The sequence below is a fragment of the Osmia bicornis genome, chromosome 5, assembly GCF_907164935.1.
Source record: "Osmia bicornis bicornis chromosome 5, iOsmBic2.1, whole genome shotgun sequence".
In the NCBI taxonomy this organism is placed as follows: Eukaryota; Metazoa; Arthropoda; class Insecta; order Hymenoptera; family Megachilidae; genus Osmia; species Osmia bicornis.
The window spans coordinates 8,777,117-8,795,269 of record NC_060220.1 but is presented as its reverse complement, the minus strand read 5'-3'; the positions used below and the strand labels follow the sequence as shown (position 1 = coordinate 8,795,269).

Here is an 18,153-nt window from a genome sequence, read left to right as displayed (position 1 = left end):
AAATTAAATAAGTTTGTTCATCAAACTGCGGATTCAAATGTTTTCATTCTTATTTATAACAATTATTATACTATAATTGATAGGATATTTTGTAAGGTCTACCGACCGTCGAAAATATGTTAGCCGAATTATAGTGATATTGAAATTACGTTCTTCGTTTATAGGCACAAGGATAATAAACAGAATCAGCGATAAAAGCGAAAATGTTTAGTAACGTTCACCTTTGCCCGATGCTGTTTCTCCTCCGTAGCCGTATGTAAACATAACAGAGTGCAAGACACCCCCGCCCCCCACCACTGTTTTATACTATATAACTGTTTTATAGGTAGGATTCACCATTGGTAGTCGAACGTAGCCGAGTATAACCGAAGAGAAACGATCCTTAACACCACTTCGGAGACTGGATTTCGCACGAACAGCCTGAGCTTGCGCGGTGCTTTCGAAAGGCGCGTCCTGGCTTGCTCGGTTTCTCTACACTCGTTAGCTTTTACTCGTCGACGAGCTTTCGTGCTGGAGTGTGCGCGTCTCGTCGAACCGAGAAAGAAAAAGAATTGAAAAAAAAAAAAAAAAACAGTATTCCTGTTTGCGTTCGATTTAGTCGGCACGAATTAATTTCTTTTTTTAACAGACGAGTCATTCGAACCGGAAACGGTCGATAGAGTCGTTTAGCTCGCGAAAATGTAACGGTTGAGTGGATCAGTTGTCTGGAAATTAGCTTCGTCGAATGAAGATCACATCCCGTATTACGGATCGCGAGTGAAGCATCTTGCGGAGGAGCTCCCATGGCGTGAAAATCGGAAGCACAGTTCAACGATATTTCATCACGGAAGTTTGAAGCTTGATAATAATCAGGTATGTTCAAGCTCGTTTTGTTCTATTTTAGTTAGATCCAGTTGGTTAGCCAGCTGCTGGATTTACGACCTAGCCGCTTAACTACCTTGCTTGATTACCGGCTTTTCTTAGTACTTTTGGTTTTATACTATAGTAATATATTTTTATAGTTATATACAGTGATTTTTTGAAGGATGATGTAATTTAGCACTAGCTTTTCAACTTCATTTTTTTAAATTTCTAATTGAACAATTACTACTGAATCATTTTTTTTATTACTTTGTTATACTCAACTACATTAACAATTCGCATTTTATGCAAAATTACCGTTGATCATTTAATTGACTACACACATACATCTGTACGACGCAGTACGTTGTTGGTCTCCCCTTTAACCTTTCCTTCAGTACTACTTAACTATTACGATCTATGAATTTTAGTGTATTTTTTTATCTGTCATGACTTTTATTATGAGTATTGGTAAGTTCTTCTCTAATTCTGAACACTATGTTAAAGGAATTATATTAAAAAATTAAGATTTTGTTTTACATATTTAAGTAGTCATAGCTACATGAACTTTCCAACCTTCGGACGGCGGACCATGGAGATAGCCACAATTTCAATTTTATTTTATTTCATATCATTTTCATTTTTTCAAATTTGTTTATATTCTTAACTACTTGTTATGTTGTAAGAAAGGTGTTAAAGTGTTGCAACCTTCTCGATTTTTTCAAATGTTAATAATTTTGAAGTTAGTAGCAGTTTAATTGCAAGTCATTAATTATACCAAGCAAAGAATGTTAAAATTAATCTCATTTATTAGTATAATTTTCTTACATCTTTAAACGTGCTCGTTTTGGCGCAAAAAAATTAGAAATTTTCTATGGCACGGAGCATCGACGACGCGCCCCTATGATGAGCCTTGGCGTCGCGTCGGTGCGAGGCGGTTGCCTGATCGCGGGGCGTCTTTCGTTTTCTTACATTTCAATATAAGGAATAACCCCGAATTCGCAGATTTAAAAAATTATGGATCATTGTAAATATGTAGGCGATGTCCTCCTAATGAAAACGCAATTTTGGACTAAACAGATTAAAATCGCCTTTAAAATTTTGGTCGTTTTACGTTTTTTCCTTTTTCTCCGAAACCCTTAGAAATACTATAATTATTCTAGTATAACTTACCCGTTTTACTTTTTTAAAAAACTTACAAAATAAACCAAAAATCACTTCACCAATTAAGGCTTACAATGCTTGCAATTAGACCTGGTGCAAACGAGCAACTTGTTGACGAGATTTCGCACCGGAGACGCCGTGAGATTCGGTGGACGAGCGATGCGATGTTGTATCAATGAACGTTACTATTCACACGTGACAATAACAGCAGGGGAGTGACATTGTAAACCTGGAACAAAATGAACGCATACACATATAGTAGTCGTTCGATATAAATTCTCTATACGTTTGGGGCTCTAAAAATGGGAACGAGGTATGGTATGAGAGATGAGGGCTTCGATGAACGCGTTCAATAAGGCCTAATCGCCTGGTTCCGGGGATCGGCAAGCAATCTTGCACAAAAAACTGGGGGTTTGAATCGACCGATATCAAAAATTAGAACAGTCTCAGTAATCGTGCTGGTTAAATGACTCGCATTGCAAGGACTGACGTGGCCCATTTAGGGCTGCGGAGCGCTATTTATATAGCCGCTGGTAACCTCGCGAGTTGCGAGAACGCGGTTCCATGGGTATGCCATCTGGCGGCCGCGCAGGTGTTATCGTGGTTGCGGGCCTACAGGGGCCCGCGCCTTTCGCCCCTTATAAGGCTCTACGTGATATAAATATAACACAAAACAATAACTTAGCAACAATAGCAAATGGTTATATTTACGAGCTGATAGAGTATAAAATGTGTTTAATACAATTCCCTGAACCTGTTATTTATTTGTATAATACTTGAACTATCATTAGATTCTTAACTCACTTTGACGTGAACATTGGCAGCCGATAAACAAATGTTAAAACTATCACGGATTTACCAGAGTTAAACTAACCTAACCTACATATATTTTCTCGCATTCAGTCGGAGTTAGTAACGGCAATAAATACATAAACGGCGCATTCAAGAATGCTAATGTAAATTGGAACGGTGATATGGCGTGTCTGTCTTTCGAGGAGCACAATGGCAAACAAAAAGAACTGGCAGACTGCCAAACTGGAAATAGCGAAAAATAAGCCGCGATCGAGGTTTACATAATGTCAAAAGAATATTGTCCACCGAACGAGGAAAATTCATGCGACAAATGTGAAACGTATGCTTGCTAGTTTACACGATGCGTTCTGTTGAACAAAAAGTGGTATCAGATTTTATTAATAAACAACAAACTTTCACGGTAAAGTAAGCAAGTTGATACATGTGGTACGCCTGGTGTCGTATGCTAAAAACGAACGTCGCGTCGTATAGTTCTGTATAGTTTTGACTTCTTTTTACGAGCTATTCGCGTTTCACACGGTAACCTTGCTGTTACTCTAACGAAACATTAGGTTGTTGTAAAACGTTAAATGGATGACATAAAGGCACTATAAAAAAGATACTTATTCTATGCCAATGTGAAGGTTAATATTTGATAAAAATGATTCAACTACAAATTGCAGAATTCAAAATTGCCAAAAAATGCCTTTTTTCTATAAAAAGTCAAGTTCACCTAGGTCTTTTTAAATAACAGGATGTATTTTTGAAGCTTAAAGTTTATTAAAAATGAATATTCAATTTAAATACATATTCTGTGAATATCGAATTAATTTTATTGTTCAGAATTTTTGTAGATTTTAAAATGTAAAATATGATAATTAAAAAGAATAATAATAATAAACATAACGAAAATCTCATCATTAATACAACCCATGAGTCATACAAAAAGAAATAATTAACGATAGTATAAACAAATGAGATATTATGATTGTCCATAACAATGAAGATGAAGATCAGTCAGCAGTAGATTAATTAGCAACGTTCAATGACAACTCTAATAATGATCCAAGAATAAACCCGTGGGTCTTTTCGAGTGGGTTTCAAGTTTATCGCTTCTTTGGCGATCTTTTGCGAAGTGGAAGCAACAGTTTTCAGCTGCCTTTGTCTCCCCTGAGTTTCTGTTCTTGTCGGACACACGTGACAATAGCTCGAAAGTTTCTCTCTTCCCTCCGATCGTGTTTACCCTTCTGTTCTTGTCAGCTAATCGTTTAACAGTTTACTGGAAGGATTGTGTGAATATGCCTCGTTAATCATAATACGTCCGAACGCTTTGTAAGTCAGCTGAACAATGTCTTGTTATCATTAAACGACAAATAAGAAAAGTTTCTTGTTATAGCGAACACATTATCAAAGGATATTTAAGAAATTTTGTTTTGGATAAGAAAATATACTTCTTAAAATCGTTGAATTTATTTCAACCTCTAGTCACACATGAAAAAAGAATTTAAGGTGATATTAAAAAATTATTTTTCAAAAATGACAGAAACTCTGATATTGTATCCTTTACGAAAAAGAAATTCAGTTGTACAACTGTTGTTCGGTTTAATTTCAATAAGTGTACCACATGCATTGACCTGTTATCGCGTGAGCGCACCTGGCTTGCCAAGAAATTATTAATTAGCTATGGACGAGGATTTGGCATCGTGCCGCGTTTGCAAGTAAAAAAATTATGAGGTTGCATTAGAACAGCCGCCTGTTGCGCGCCAGACTTAGGTGAAAAATCTATTGATTATATTAATTAATAAAAAAAATTATTTTCATTCGTGTTTATGGAATTTCATTTCCATTATAAAAACTCTATACAAGGTGTTCCATGCAACTGCTCGTTAATTTCCTCCCATGTAATTCCCTGCTAGGAGCGTCTTGTGCCTACACGCGTGTACTTCATTGTTTCACCTAGATAGCCGATTAATACTATCGATAATTTCCCGCTTATTAGAAAGATCCTCCTCTAGACCCCCGATAGTAGAAAATTATCGAGCACTGTACTCGTTCTGCAGATGGGCAGAGAAGAGGTGGACAAGGGTAGCAAGATATAGGATGGATAATGAAATGTGAAAGATGGAAAAGTGGTGAGATAAGGATGATAGAGGATGTACGGTATATGGAGTGGAGCAAGGGACATGCCTGTACGCATTGAATGTGTGCATAAAGAGAGAGAGAAGGACGTAAGAGAAGATGAGAGCAATATTGACAAAAAATCCCTGAGGAGGATGAGATAAATGGAAGATGAGAGACAGATTAGACGGGGATAAAATTATTCTGAAAGTCGGCATAGGAGGATAACTCAATTGTGGCCTCTCGTCCTTGTACCTGCTGAGCATGAATTAAACATGAAAGCCTAAAATAATGAATATTTTGATACGAGCCGGTTACGACTTCGGTTACTATGACGATATTGAAGGTTTCCACGCATAAGCCATGTTCTTGCGAAGTTATGTTCTAACATCCCACTAATATTACAGCTAACTTCATCAGGGATTTGAGGACACACTGATATTGTATTAATACATATCTTAGTAGTTCGTAACATTTCGGGGAAGTAACTCATAGTTAAAGGTCAACAGGTGTAACGCTAGTATTTCCAGAGGAGTAGAAGTGAAACATAGAAAAGTAATTCAAGGTTTTCGTACCTAATTCTTACAGAAACGTCTAATGATTATAATATTTATACTTAGGAGAAGTATACCCATCGACGTGCAGAGGGTTTTTAGGAAAAATTGTAAAAAAATCTCTTTTACAAAAAATAAGGCACATAAGGTTTTGAAAGCCAAATTGCAAAATCGGACTCTGTACGCTCCTGTATAATTGTATGAAGAATATTTTAAGAAAGGAATCATGAGAAAATATTGCTTCTTCGCTTAAAAATCTTTGAACTACGAGATCGATAAATTGAAGCTGTTTTATGTTAATTCCTCGGTGAAGGATTTCCACCATCAGCACCTACTATTCCCCTGAAATTCCTTTCATCCCTCGATCCGATAACGTTAAATCTGATTCACGTCAATATTCGCGGAATTGCAACAAAACTCCACGTACCGACACCATACAAACGATACCCGACACATTATTTTTATCGACCCCGAGAAGGGTAAACAAGCTGGATAAAGGGGTGTCACGCGAATTGACACTGCCTAACCATGTGTACCCTCTGAAGAAGAGTATTTTATTTACCGCTCTAAATAAGCGGGAACTCTATGACAAATTTAATTCGATGAAAAGTGAGTCCTCTATGTCAATTGTAAACGATCAATATAATACACTAGTCGGATATCGATAAGCTATCAAAGCATTGTTCGAAGTTACGTGGCATCCATAAAAGGTGATGATTCCAATGTAGCAATCAGCGTTAATAGGAATTAATATACATTCACGCAAAAGTACCTTAATAATTTTTGTAATTTAATACAAAAAATCTGAAATTTGTTATTCTGATAGATTTAATTGTTTTGGTATGAAAATGAATGAAACAATGGATGCAAAGCCTTATTTGTCAGATGTAGAATCGATAGTAGTAGAATTTTGAATTATAACCTAGATTCTACACATACGATTTGAAAAATGCAAGTTGAGGGTTGTTCGAAATGAAATTACCTACAACTTCTGATATTTTAAAAAATCACACTTCTAGAGAGAGGAAAAAATTCTATTTTTTACACTATATCTGAGAAATGAAATAATAATATGGGATAATTTCCAAATAATTTCAATAACTCTTCAATAATTTGAATAATATCGAAAAATTTCATTTACAATCCATATATTCAATATGAAAGAGCGAAGAATTGCTCAGTCCAGTGCATCGCAATAAATAAACATCACCCGACCATCATTGTTCAGCGATAAAAGGATAAATGCAAGTACATAAATAGGAGGATAACAGATGTACGTTTTCTGCAAAGTGACGATTCGTCGAAACACCCTCGGAATCTGGCGTTTCGCATAAGAATTAAGGTCATCGTAGGGGACTTGGCCGTTAATTTCCTTCTTCCTTCCCGAGCGACAGAGCGTCGTGGCGCCTAAGGTTCCACACAAGTTCACGCACTGGTGCACGTGTACACGTATGACCCCGTTGCACACAGTGCACTATCCGACGCCGTGGACTTTGCGTTTGCGTTCCGCAAAAGGGGATGAGGATGGTTTATTGATCGGTTGAGGAGGAAACGATTCTGCGTCCCACACCTCCTGATCGCGAAACCAGCGGGAAGAATCCGCAGACACCGAAGAAATTCATCTCATCTTTCGTCATTTTTACTTTTCCTCGTCTAACAGACACCTAGGGTGCGTGTGTCCCAATTACGGAGACTTTAAGCCACTTTTGCAAAACAGTACCATGTTCTTAAAATCAATACCTATTTCTTCCTTTTCGACAGGGTCATCTAAATACATATAAAGGTTTTATAACAGTAATTGGTACATTTAGCCTGTATGAACAAAATCCAGCAAACGTGAATTTAACCCTTGAACAGCGGAGCCAGAGTCAAATCGTGACCGAAATTTTCAAAACATATACTTAATTGGTATATTAATTATGCTTAATTAATATTGGAAATGTGTGAAATTTATAAAATGAAAATAATATGAAATAGAAAATTAAATTAGAATTGGGGTTCTCTCCATGGTCCGCCGTCCAAGGGTTAAGCGCTTTATTTTGCTTTATTTTGTATAACAGGATTAAAAATATTGGAAACAAGCACACTTAACGCTTACAATTTTTAATTGATGTAGTATATAATTTTATAAGAAATATGCATTCTATTTGTGCGCACAAAGCACGGGACAAAGGAAATGGGGTGCAACGAAATAATTAAACTTCGGTATAACAAAGATTCTATCTTTACACTTTCCGGTCGACGGAGTTTCGTGCATAGAAACTCGGTCGACCGAATTCCGTCTTTTCTCCGATTTAAGGGAACTGTGACAATTCGAAATTAAGAAGATGTTCATCTCGTCTCCTTTCTTCCACGTTGCTGAACTTCGTGTCGTTATGGACGACGAAACGTAATACGTGCAAGAAGAAATATACCCAGCTCCGTGGGCATCAACGAGAACTTTTGGTAATTAATTAGCGGTTAGCGAGTAGTGAATTTTAGTGAAATGCGCGATTCTGTCGCGGTGCATCCTGTGAAACCTGTGGGCGAACCCTGTACAGCTTTTAGATTAACAAATTTATTTCCAACGAATGATCAAATGAAACCCAACTGCAATAGATTTACATCGAGACGAGCATTGTTCCACCGCAAGGATGCTAAACATTTTTCAAATCAAATTGGGAAAATATATTTTTCAAAAATAGTAAGAATGAATTAGTTAAAAATGACACAATGGTAACGCGATGCTCGTCTCGGCGCTATTTACGTTTACACTGAAAGTGCAAGTAAAAAAAGAAAATTGGGGAAAGTAAGGAAAGTGATGGTAATATTCGTAGAAAGAGATGGGGGAATAGAAGGAAGAGGGAGTTGTAGAGGATTGACTGAGCAAGGGTTATCTTTCCGGTGTTGCAGGATGCACGCGGTTGGATTGCATTCGGCGCTGGCCATCAAGCGTCAGAGAAAGCGTCGGGACGAGCAGCGTCGTGCCCGCGAGCGTCGTTATAGCGCGCAGTCGGGCGAGAGCGGGCTGACATCGCCGAGGGCATCGACCGATTCCTTGGACCATCCGCCGAGACACCATAAACATGGACATCCGAATCGTTCCGCTGGCCAAGGGATGCTGGATACGAAGGTGGTCACGTCGATCGGGATGCTTCACATCGGTGTGGTGTTCCTTGTACTCGGAGGTTTTCTTCTGATGAGTGGCTTGTTACCCGGGGATCTGGCCCAATGGGGCACCAAAGCGTCTGGCGGCTGGTGGAACGAGTTGGTGGCTATAGGCTTGTTCGCCATTATCGTCGGTATATTCCTGATAGTCCTGAACAGAGTGATCGCGAAGAGGGAGGAGAACGATTTGGAGGAATACGTGCAGAGGCAATTGACCAGGTCAAGGTCTGGACATAGATTGGAAAGGGACGTCGAGACGGGCGGGTTATCCACGAAACACGCAAGAAGAGCGAGGCAAATGCAGCAAATGATGGCCAGCGAAGTGGAATCCATCGAGTCGCAGAATGAGAAAGAATCCGAAGGATCCCCGCCCAGAAGTCCTCCGCCTGCTTACTCGCCGCCCCCGACGATGAACGGAGATCATCAAACGGCACAATCGACCCTGTTCCTCGAGCAGATCACCGAGGAGGAGATCATCAGCGATCGCGTGGAAACGTCAACGACCAACAGCTTGAGTCCTGGCTCGCCTAGCGAGACACGGGAATTACTCCAGAACCCTCGCCATTCGAAGCAAAATGGTAACCCACAGCAGGTTCATCGACCGCTCTACGTGTCCAGGATCTAGATACCGGCAGATCTTTGGTATACCTTCTATGTTCAAAGAACCGCGAGAATCTCGTATCGGGAGCAAATTCGAGGAAGAAAATTTTTACGAGGACAAGCTTTTATATGTACGTCTCCGAACAGCGTATCTTCTACTGTTTCTACGTTATCCTGTCGATTGTTTATTTCACACGGATAAGCGAAACGATCGAACAATCTGGCAGTTTGCTCGGAAATCGTTTAGAGATGATTTTCCAATTGCATACGTGTTGAAGAATAGAAGTATATAAACGAAGATATTAGAAATTGAACAATTTAGGAATATATTGAACTTTTCAATCAACAATTTTCAATTTCTTTTTCTTATCTTAAGTAGAATTTTGTTTAGAATTTATTCACGTTACGATAAATCGAATATATAATCGTTGTAGTTAGTTGTTCGAAGTTATCGAGATTTCACTGATTTATTTATTATTGTAGGCATTTCAAATTGATTTAGTACGAAGGATCTCACTACCATAAATGATTTCCTATAATAATAATAATAATAGAAAGTGATTAAACCTTGGGACCAAAGTTTTGTTCACTTATGTATTTTCACCACGAACATTACAGTAGATAATTTCGTTTCATTTATACAATAGCGATTTACATTGGGACAGTAACACGATGCCTTTTAATTCAAATAAATCAGTTCGATTCCGATCATCAGTTTCCACCATACCTATGTAAAATTTTCTTATGAATTTTTTAAATATCTTTCATGCCTGAACGATTTTACGATTCCCATAAATCTACTTGGACGTCCATCGATGGTGTATAAATGAAAGAGAACAGCATGTAATGGTATATTTGCAAATTTTATAATAATTTGAATTAATCGAATTAACTGATTTCAATCGTGTTTTATCAGAAGCATCGTTACAAGGCATGCAAAATAACTGATTGGCTATAAAACGGATAACTAATTGAATCGACAAGTAAATTTTCAACAATTGAAATCTCAAAAGAGAAACTAATTAATTATCTCAAGAAATTACAGTAGTGAGGTCATTTATTTTTACTATCAATAGCGTTTCTTTCAAAATGATACGACATCTCGATAATTTCAGTTCACGAATATTTAAACTACAAACACAAATTTTCAATTACCACCTTTATAATTAACCCTTGCACAGCGGAGCCTGGCTAAATTGTGACCCAAACTTACCATAAATATACAGAAGGGTTTTCTAATTTTGAAAGGAACAGTGTAAAATTTAGAAAATGAAAATAATACGAGATACAAAATTGCATTAAAATTGGGGCTCTCTCCATGGTCCGCCGTTCGAGGGTTAACAATTCATACGAAAAGACGACGAGAATTAAACGGTGCAACGAAACGCGTGTAGCATTTCGACAACGCCAAAAACGAGAACTCTAAATCATTAGGAAGCAAGAAGAATCTTCTCTGAGAATAGTATGTTTACGTATCTTTTAGACCGCTGTCTGACGGTACCCTTTGAATTTGCTCGCTGATTCGTCGAGTGCGAGTCAACGAAGGGAGAAGGTGAAAGAGGAATCCGAAAATTGCATCTGTATCGAACCCATGAAATGATAAAACCTTTCGTCCATTAAAGCTTTTACTAGGCTGACGACTTCTGTAGTAGAGTTAAGGAACGTCTTGATCAGTTGAAAGTAGGTAGGTGTAAGCGATCATTCGAGGTGCGAAATTTTCCGAACTCTCGCGGTATTCGAAGAACGACGGAGAGAAAAGGAAACGGGAAAGAGGAAAAATTCTGAAAGAAGTCGTCTTGGAGGGTCGATCGAAGCACCGACCTAAGCGACGAAAAAATGAATTCAACTATGTGCATTCAAGGACCAAGATTTAATTAATTCGAGGAGCGAGGTGGAACAATTTTAAGGAAGATCTCGAAGATAACGATGCCAAAGAGAGGACGGAAGTAACGCGTAGATGATATGTTTCTTCGTTCGCGGAATATCACTAATTAATCGTGTGTGTCAGAAATTTGCTTTAGCAGTCGTTTAAGGAGAAGAGGAGAGGTCTCCGGCGCCAACATACTCATTACACATAATATTTAAATCGTAAGTAACAACGGACTCGAGATCGGGACCATCTGTTAGAAGCACAATTTATCAAAACCGATGTTCTTTAACGTTTAAGAAAGTTGGTCTCGATGTCACGAGTCTGATATCAGTCATTGCACATGCGAAGTCAACGAAATTCATAAGAACGGATGAAGTTGTAAAAAAGACGCTCCCATTTCAATTTCGATGATTTTTGAATATGTTGCAAATTCGACATTTTATATAACTTTTCTCTTAGTTCCTGAGATATTCGCGAAAAATATCGTTATTACTACAGTGAATTCTGTCTATAAATGTAAGCAAAAGTTCGGTCCTGAACGTTTTGCTTTCATTGAATTTTTACTGCATTGTGGTGGCACTGCCTATGAGTTCACTAGCGAAAGGATCACCCTATAGGTTAGAGAAAAAAAGTTGTGTAAAATCTAGAATTTTACGATATATTAAAAAATCATCGAAATCGGAAGGGGAGTACTCTTTTCCACAAATGCATCAAGAAATGAGACCTAACAATTGGAATGGTTGTCGTTAAGAACTTTCTACAATTATTATAATTGGTTCCAATGGAATTTCAGCTCTTTTCCTTTTATCAATGAATTGTAGAAAGTTTAAGTAGGACTTTTTACGCGAAGGAAACATTTAAATAGTAAAGTGCTGTGAATCTCGAGCAATTTTTAACTTTATGCAAATTTAAAGTTATAATTGTTAACTGTTTCTTAAAGAATATCATTCTTCAAGTACTAAGATATTGGCTATCTGAGGTCAGTTAAATACGTTTCTTCTCTATATTCATTACCTCATTCTTCATCTCAGAAATAAACAATCAGTTAAGACGAAACGAACAAAACGAAACGAAAGTGAACAATAAAGTATACGGTAGTAACTGAACGAAATCTCTCCGATAATCATGATGTGTTACCGCAGGGATAGGCATCAATCTCGATACAGTAGCCGTTCGATAATTCCCTGCCATATAATTTTCTGTTAGGAACGCCCCATGTTCATATGCATTACTCACCCCTGCGCGTCTACCCCACTATCTCGCTTAGATAATCAATGAACGTATAGCTGTGTCACATAAACGAACTGTGAAAAATGCGCACAGTTCTTTAGAAGGGCCACTTCTAGAGCCCTAAAGACGAGGAATTATTGAGCAGCTACTGTATACCATAATTGAGCACACATCAACACGTTCGGTCATCTTAATTATAAAAATCATTGACAGTGGAGATCGAGGCTAAAATGGCACTGCCATGAAGTACCCTTTTATGCCAGGTACTGTACAGAGCTGGAAAGAAGTCACTCGAGATGACACAGGATGTGATCATTTCGATAAAAGATGAAAATTTATTTTTTTTTATTTCTATGATTGTATTAGAAAAGAGGGAATCATATGGTAATACAATCGATAGGATCTACATTCCTTCCAAGGGCCATCTTTCCAGATCGGTACAGTGATCATATACCCCACTATTCCATCCACAGCATCCGTCCCTATAACGCCACCCTTCCCTATAGAGCTGCTAGTAAAGTAGGCTCGAGCTCCCAAACATTCCAGACATAGGCATTTTTTGTTCCCATGCCTGGTCTAAACGCACCATAATGAACACAATGAAACTAACAATGGAAGAGATTTCCCAAGTGAGCTCCACCGACTGAAACGTTTAATTCTGACCCTGATTAACATTCTACGTGTCGAAGACAAATAACGAATAATCTTTTGAAATATTTGTATCTTTATAGAACAACGAGTGATTGAGATAAAGTATTTGTTCCATTATTATAAGTCACGATGGCGCACGGTGAAAAAGACGAAGAAAATATTATTGAACATACGACGAATTGTACAGGCGATTAAAATTGAAAATTGCATCCAGATTCGAGCACGCTTATCCTTACATTTCGTTCGCAATATCTTGGTAGCATCAAAACGAATTACATTTACATATAACATATCTGCTTTCTCATAAATGCATTCAAATTAAAGGTGTGCGGGTATTCGAGAAGACGGGTTGGAATATTGCATAGGTGTGAAAAATGGGCGAAAAATAACGATTTTCCGAAAATTCGTACAGCAGGGAAGCTTGGCTGAGTTGGTTCAAATTTTTCCGCACTAGTTCGATCGGCGCGAATTTTATCGAGTTCGCCTGAGCCCGTAATTTCGGATACCCCAATACCCTTAATTGAAATTTATACACGTTGCTTTTAAGATTATTAGTAAAGGCAGTTGCAATCTCTTTCGGTGTTCCGAATCAGGGGTTTGGAGTATCCAGTGTCCAGTGACTGATAAATCGGTATCGTTAAGATAGTTGGTAATTTTAATATGCTATATTCCATTTTATAGTACCATGGGTATTTAACTACATATGCTAGCTTTAGACGGCGAGATAATCGAAAACGACCCGATTCACGTTTTTTCGCGTTTTATCATTCTTTGTTACCGATCTCGCGTAAATAGAGCATGCTGATTATTTATTTTCTTTTCTTTGGGAAAATTATACGAACGTGTTACAGACAATAGAGAGCTGTAAAGATTCGAATTTTCGTTGCAGCACAAAGTCTGTCCCGCAAACCTGGTCGTTTTCGAGTGTCTTCAAGAAGAAATTGCCACGCTCGGGCGCTACCATTCTGTGATCCAATGAAAAACTTAATTAATTAAACTCATACCGACAAAAAAAGGTGGATAACATTCTTTCGAAGAATCTTACTCTGTACATATATATATTATTATACATCTCTACCTTTTTTAAATTGGGGCACCGTGTATTTATTAACGAGAAAAGAGGGCAAGAAACGAGAGAAATGTCGAAGACAAGATAGGAAAAAAAAAGTGATGTCCCCACTTTTCGTATTTCGCGTAATTCCAACTTTTTGTGTGCTCCTGCAAGGCTAAGAAAGAAAGGGAGGGAGGGCGCGAAACAGAGTGAAAGATAAAGAGAGAAAGGGTGAGAGAAATTGGTTTACACAAGGAACGCTCAAAAGAAAACAAAAAGATACAGTTCGGTTAGATTGAATGTTGAGTGAAAGTGCCTTTTGCGATGTGTTTTATATTTCGTGTAGCTTTTCGGTGTTGAAGGGAAACGACTTTTTTTTTTTATTGATATGTTCATGGAGTTTTCTCTATCGCCTGTGACGATCAATAATGTTTCACGATTTTTCTAATTTTTTATAAGCTCGATATGTAAGTTACGAATTTCTTGCTAAATTTCTTGTGTATTTTATAAATATAGGGTGTTTCATAAATGAAGGAATAATTTTAGGGGTAGTAGAATAAATAATTTATATTACGTGTACGGTTTTCCCAATTTTTGTAAATAAAAGCACTTTTTTAGAAAATTGGTACAATATCAATGCAATACTAATTTCTGAAGGAGGTAAACTAAATTATTTATTAAACAATTAAAATTTTTTGAATATTTATGAAACGCCCTATACCTGAAACCAGTAACTATTGGCATCTGAATTGAAAGAAACTATATTAAATGTTTCTCCAAAAAGTGTTTCCTAATGAAACGTTATGTGGACAATGGTTCACAAAATTAAACTTATCAAATTGCATAGGCAATTTAAATATCATTTGTATACATCTTATAATATTCTTATCCATATCTGAATTACGTGTAAGTGTTAAGATGATGTTACCAAAATGAAGAAAATTAAAACATTCTATTTTCTTATCTCGAAATTAACGAATAATTATTTGTGTAAAACAATTCTACAATGTTTATGAAAAGAATTTTTAATTAGTATGTACAGTAGCGCAACTGAGGGTAGAGGGGTCAGAATTACAGAAAATTAAAATTTTGAGAATTCTTGTTTATCTAAGGAAACTTAGATAATGTACAATGTAATAATGTACAACTATGGACATAGGGCACTTCTTGCTGAGCATACCTCCCTTATAGCATAATTATGGTTGCGCCATTGTCTATAATGATGATATTTAGGTGACAATAATTATTGGTTTATCAAAAAACGTTCAACGTTATTTGTTACCGCGGTACCTTTTAATATAAGAGCGCATACAATTGTAAAGAATTAATTTACTTCTTTCATTCCTTCGAAACTGAAAGGCTGAAATTGCAGATTAACTTTAATCATAGGTGATTCAGTACTTCTCTTGTATTCATTTAAATGATCTATCTATTATACATTGTACATGTATATTCTCTGAAAGGTAAACTTATTCTATATTATACCGGGTTGTAACTTTTTATTGCTATATATTATAATGGATTTTTAACGCACGACAGATATCTTATTAGGAATCGAACCTGTATCAATAGAGAGACGGGGTTAATTGAAAATTGACGGTTTCCACGGCACGTTAAAACGAGATACAGAAATATCCTAAAATAAGTGGTACAGTTACTTTTACCTAATACCTTGCGCACATTCGTACAGTTTATCCAACGAGACGAGACAGTAAATTCGAAGAAATTCACGTGCTCGAAGCAGGCCCAACTCACAGTAAATACACAGATCTCGACCGAAGCGTTTGAAGAACCGGAAGCAACTGTGCTTCGATCCTGCGTTGACCGCGTGAATTTGTAAACATATACTGACTCGTCTCATTGGATTGATTATAGAGTGTGAAAGCTTTAAACTTATGAAATGAAACTTCGTGTTATTATTGAGGGTCTTGTCGAACGGTCATTGAACCAATAATGTCTTATGAAAAATTATGTATATTTATTTGTTCAAATGAAAAATAGTAAAAAATTTAGAAAATGAAAATAATATGAAATATAAAATTAAAGTGAAAATAGGGTTCTCTCTATGGTCCGTCATTCGAGGGTTAAAATGTTAAAGGTTCTTGATAGTTTTCATTTTTATGACTATAATACGTTTGCCACGTGAATGTATAATTTATAGTATTTAGTCTAATTTGAGCACCCATGTTAAAAACTGAAGGAAAAGAAACTGGGTCAATGTGCCTCTCCGAAGGGACCCTCAAGCACGAGAGGTACTTTAAAGAATTTCATCAGGACATTCGCAGGACTATTTTTCCTACGATTGCGAGTTTAATAGTGATAAGCAAAGCGTTGATGGGTTAATTAACGAGAGATGAGTCTCGCGTGGGTGGCGTGCATCGCACGAGGCGGGCACAATTTCTCGTATTGAGCGACTAATACAATTTGTGAAAGTTTACACTTTACGCTCAGTTTATACTAGATCGTAATCTTGTTCGGTAATTAATTTTTTTCTCAAACTTCATTACATAGAAAAGGATTATTCAAAAACGTAAGATATCGTGAAAAAAAGAATGGCATCACGTGATGTCCCTAGCTGTAATGACACTTACGCATGCGCACGCAACCTCCTAGCGAGGAAAAAGTCCCAGAATCGCGTATCACTATACGAAGGGATGGAAACCACTATGGTCTAGTATAAACTGACCTTTATTCTTCCAAGCGCGCCTTTCCGTGGCAAAATTGATAAAACAACCGTTTTACAAGTCTTCTGTATACGGGGATGGTTCCATCGAGACCGTAATAGACCCGCGACGTTCCCCGCTTATCGATTCGACGTTCCGAAGGATGGGAAAGAAGGCGAGGCGGTTTGAAACGAGGAACTCGATGAGACTTGATAGAACAAAGAATTCCTTCGTGAACTCGGAATCGAAATTTCTTAGTAATAAGAAATCCGTCGATCCTTACGAAGGGTAAAATCTATACCGTTGTTTCCTTGTTAAGACGTTTCGTGTAACCGTGAAATAACGAGTTCGCTGCAGAAAAGAAACTGAAGAAACGATAAGGGAAACAAGGGAAAAATTGAGGGGACCTCGCAGTTCTGACGTCTTCGAAAGGAAAGAATAAATCAGAATTTATGGTCGTTACGATAGCGTTCTTAGGGAACATTTCGAGGAATGAAATCCCTTCGAAAGCGATTAATTTAACGTGTAAGCTTATTGCATGTACAAGTCCTAAGATATAAAAATACACGATAAGGGAGACGAATGGCTGGGATGAGCGGTGACGATCTTTATCATTGTTATAATTATAGTTCTTACATACATTATTGCAATACTTATTACTACCGCAACTGTTATAAATAGATATTAAGAAGCTTTCTTATGCCGTTTCTCTATTGTACCACTTATATACACATGATGCACGACTTTTCGAGAATAAATCTTTATGAAACGCTCCAGTGTTTGTAACTTGGTTGTTCTTTCTAGATTTTACGCGACAATCCTCGATGCGTTTAAAGCAACCTCATTTTTAAATGATTATTTATTAAACAAATTTAATAAATTAAGGATCAACAGGGCTGATGGAAAACGTGAATTACTTTTTCATGTTTCACTGTTATTCTGGCAGAGAAAAGAAAAATATTTTTACAGGAGAAAATTTTTTGCAATTTTTCCCCGAAAGCATTCTATAATTCTCCTGAGTATGAATATTATATTAATTATGTAGTTCTCTCAGAATTATATTTAAAAAAGCGTCGATTCTGTAGATCCTTAAATGGTGTTATTGAAAATGAATATTTACTTGTAACATTCTGAGATACAGTGCATCTCTGAAATGTTATACCTCTGAAGATACATGTTTGAGAGCCGGACGTTGTTCTCGTTCATCCGGCTCGAGTAGTAATAAACCACGAGTCGGTGAACCGGGCAACTTTTTATCCAGGTCGTTGAATTTATCTCATTGCGCAGTACCCCGGTAGAAAATCCATATCGCATAAACGTCAGCCAAAAAATTTACAAATATATTCCGTATCATCGCGATAATTTCATTAAAAATTGTTTATTTCAAAAAGAGTTAATAACTTTCCTGACTCGAAATTGTGTTAACATTTCAAGTATCAACCCTTTAGAGTTCTCTCAATCGAAATAAATCTG

At 37.1% G+C, this 18,153-nt stretch overlaps 1 protein-coding gene and 1 long non-coding RNA gene across 4 annotated transcripts in view; one reads left to right on the top strand and one right to left on the bottom strand.

Annotated features, from left to right (window-relative positions):
• Positions 1-18,153, bottom strand: part of LOC114872388 — a 56,269-nt gene that overhangs the window by 857 nt on the left and 37,259 nt on the right. For 2 of the 3 annotated variants that reach the window (XR_006829452.1, XR_006829453.1), the window contains one exon: positions 337-2,233. This is a non-coding gene — a long non-coding RNA (uncharacterized LOC114872388). The remainder of the gene's footprint in view (positions 1-336; positions 2,234-18,153) is intronic. The other variant, XR_003788753.2, reaches the window with a different exon arrangement.
• LOC114872384 lies at positions 766-17,435 on the top strand. Its single transcript, XM_029179524.2, has 2 exons — positions 766-852; positions 8,361-17,435. The coding sequence occupies exon 2, from the start codon at positions 8,362-8,364 to the stop codon at positions 9,238-9,240; it is 879 nt and encodes a 292-aa protein (XP_029035357.2). The 5' UTR covers positions 766-852; position 8,361; the 3' UTR covers positions 9,241-17,435.

Bases quoted from the DNA above. Each gene is read 5' to 3' on its own strand.
- LOC114872384 (XM_029179524.2), top strand. From the start codon at position 8,362: ATGCACGCGGTTGGATTGCATTCGGCGCTGGCCATCAAGCGTCAGAGA.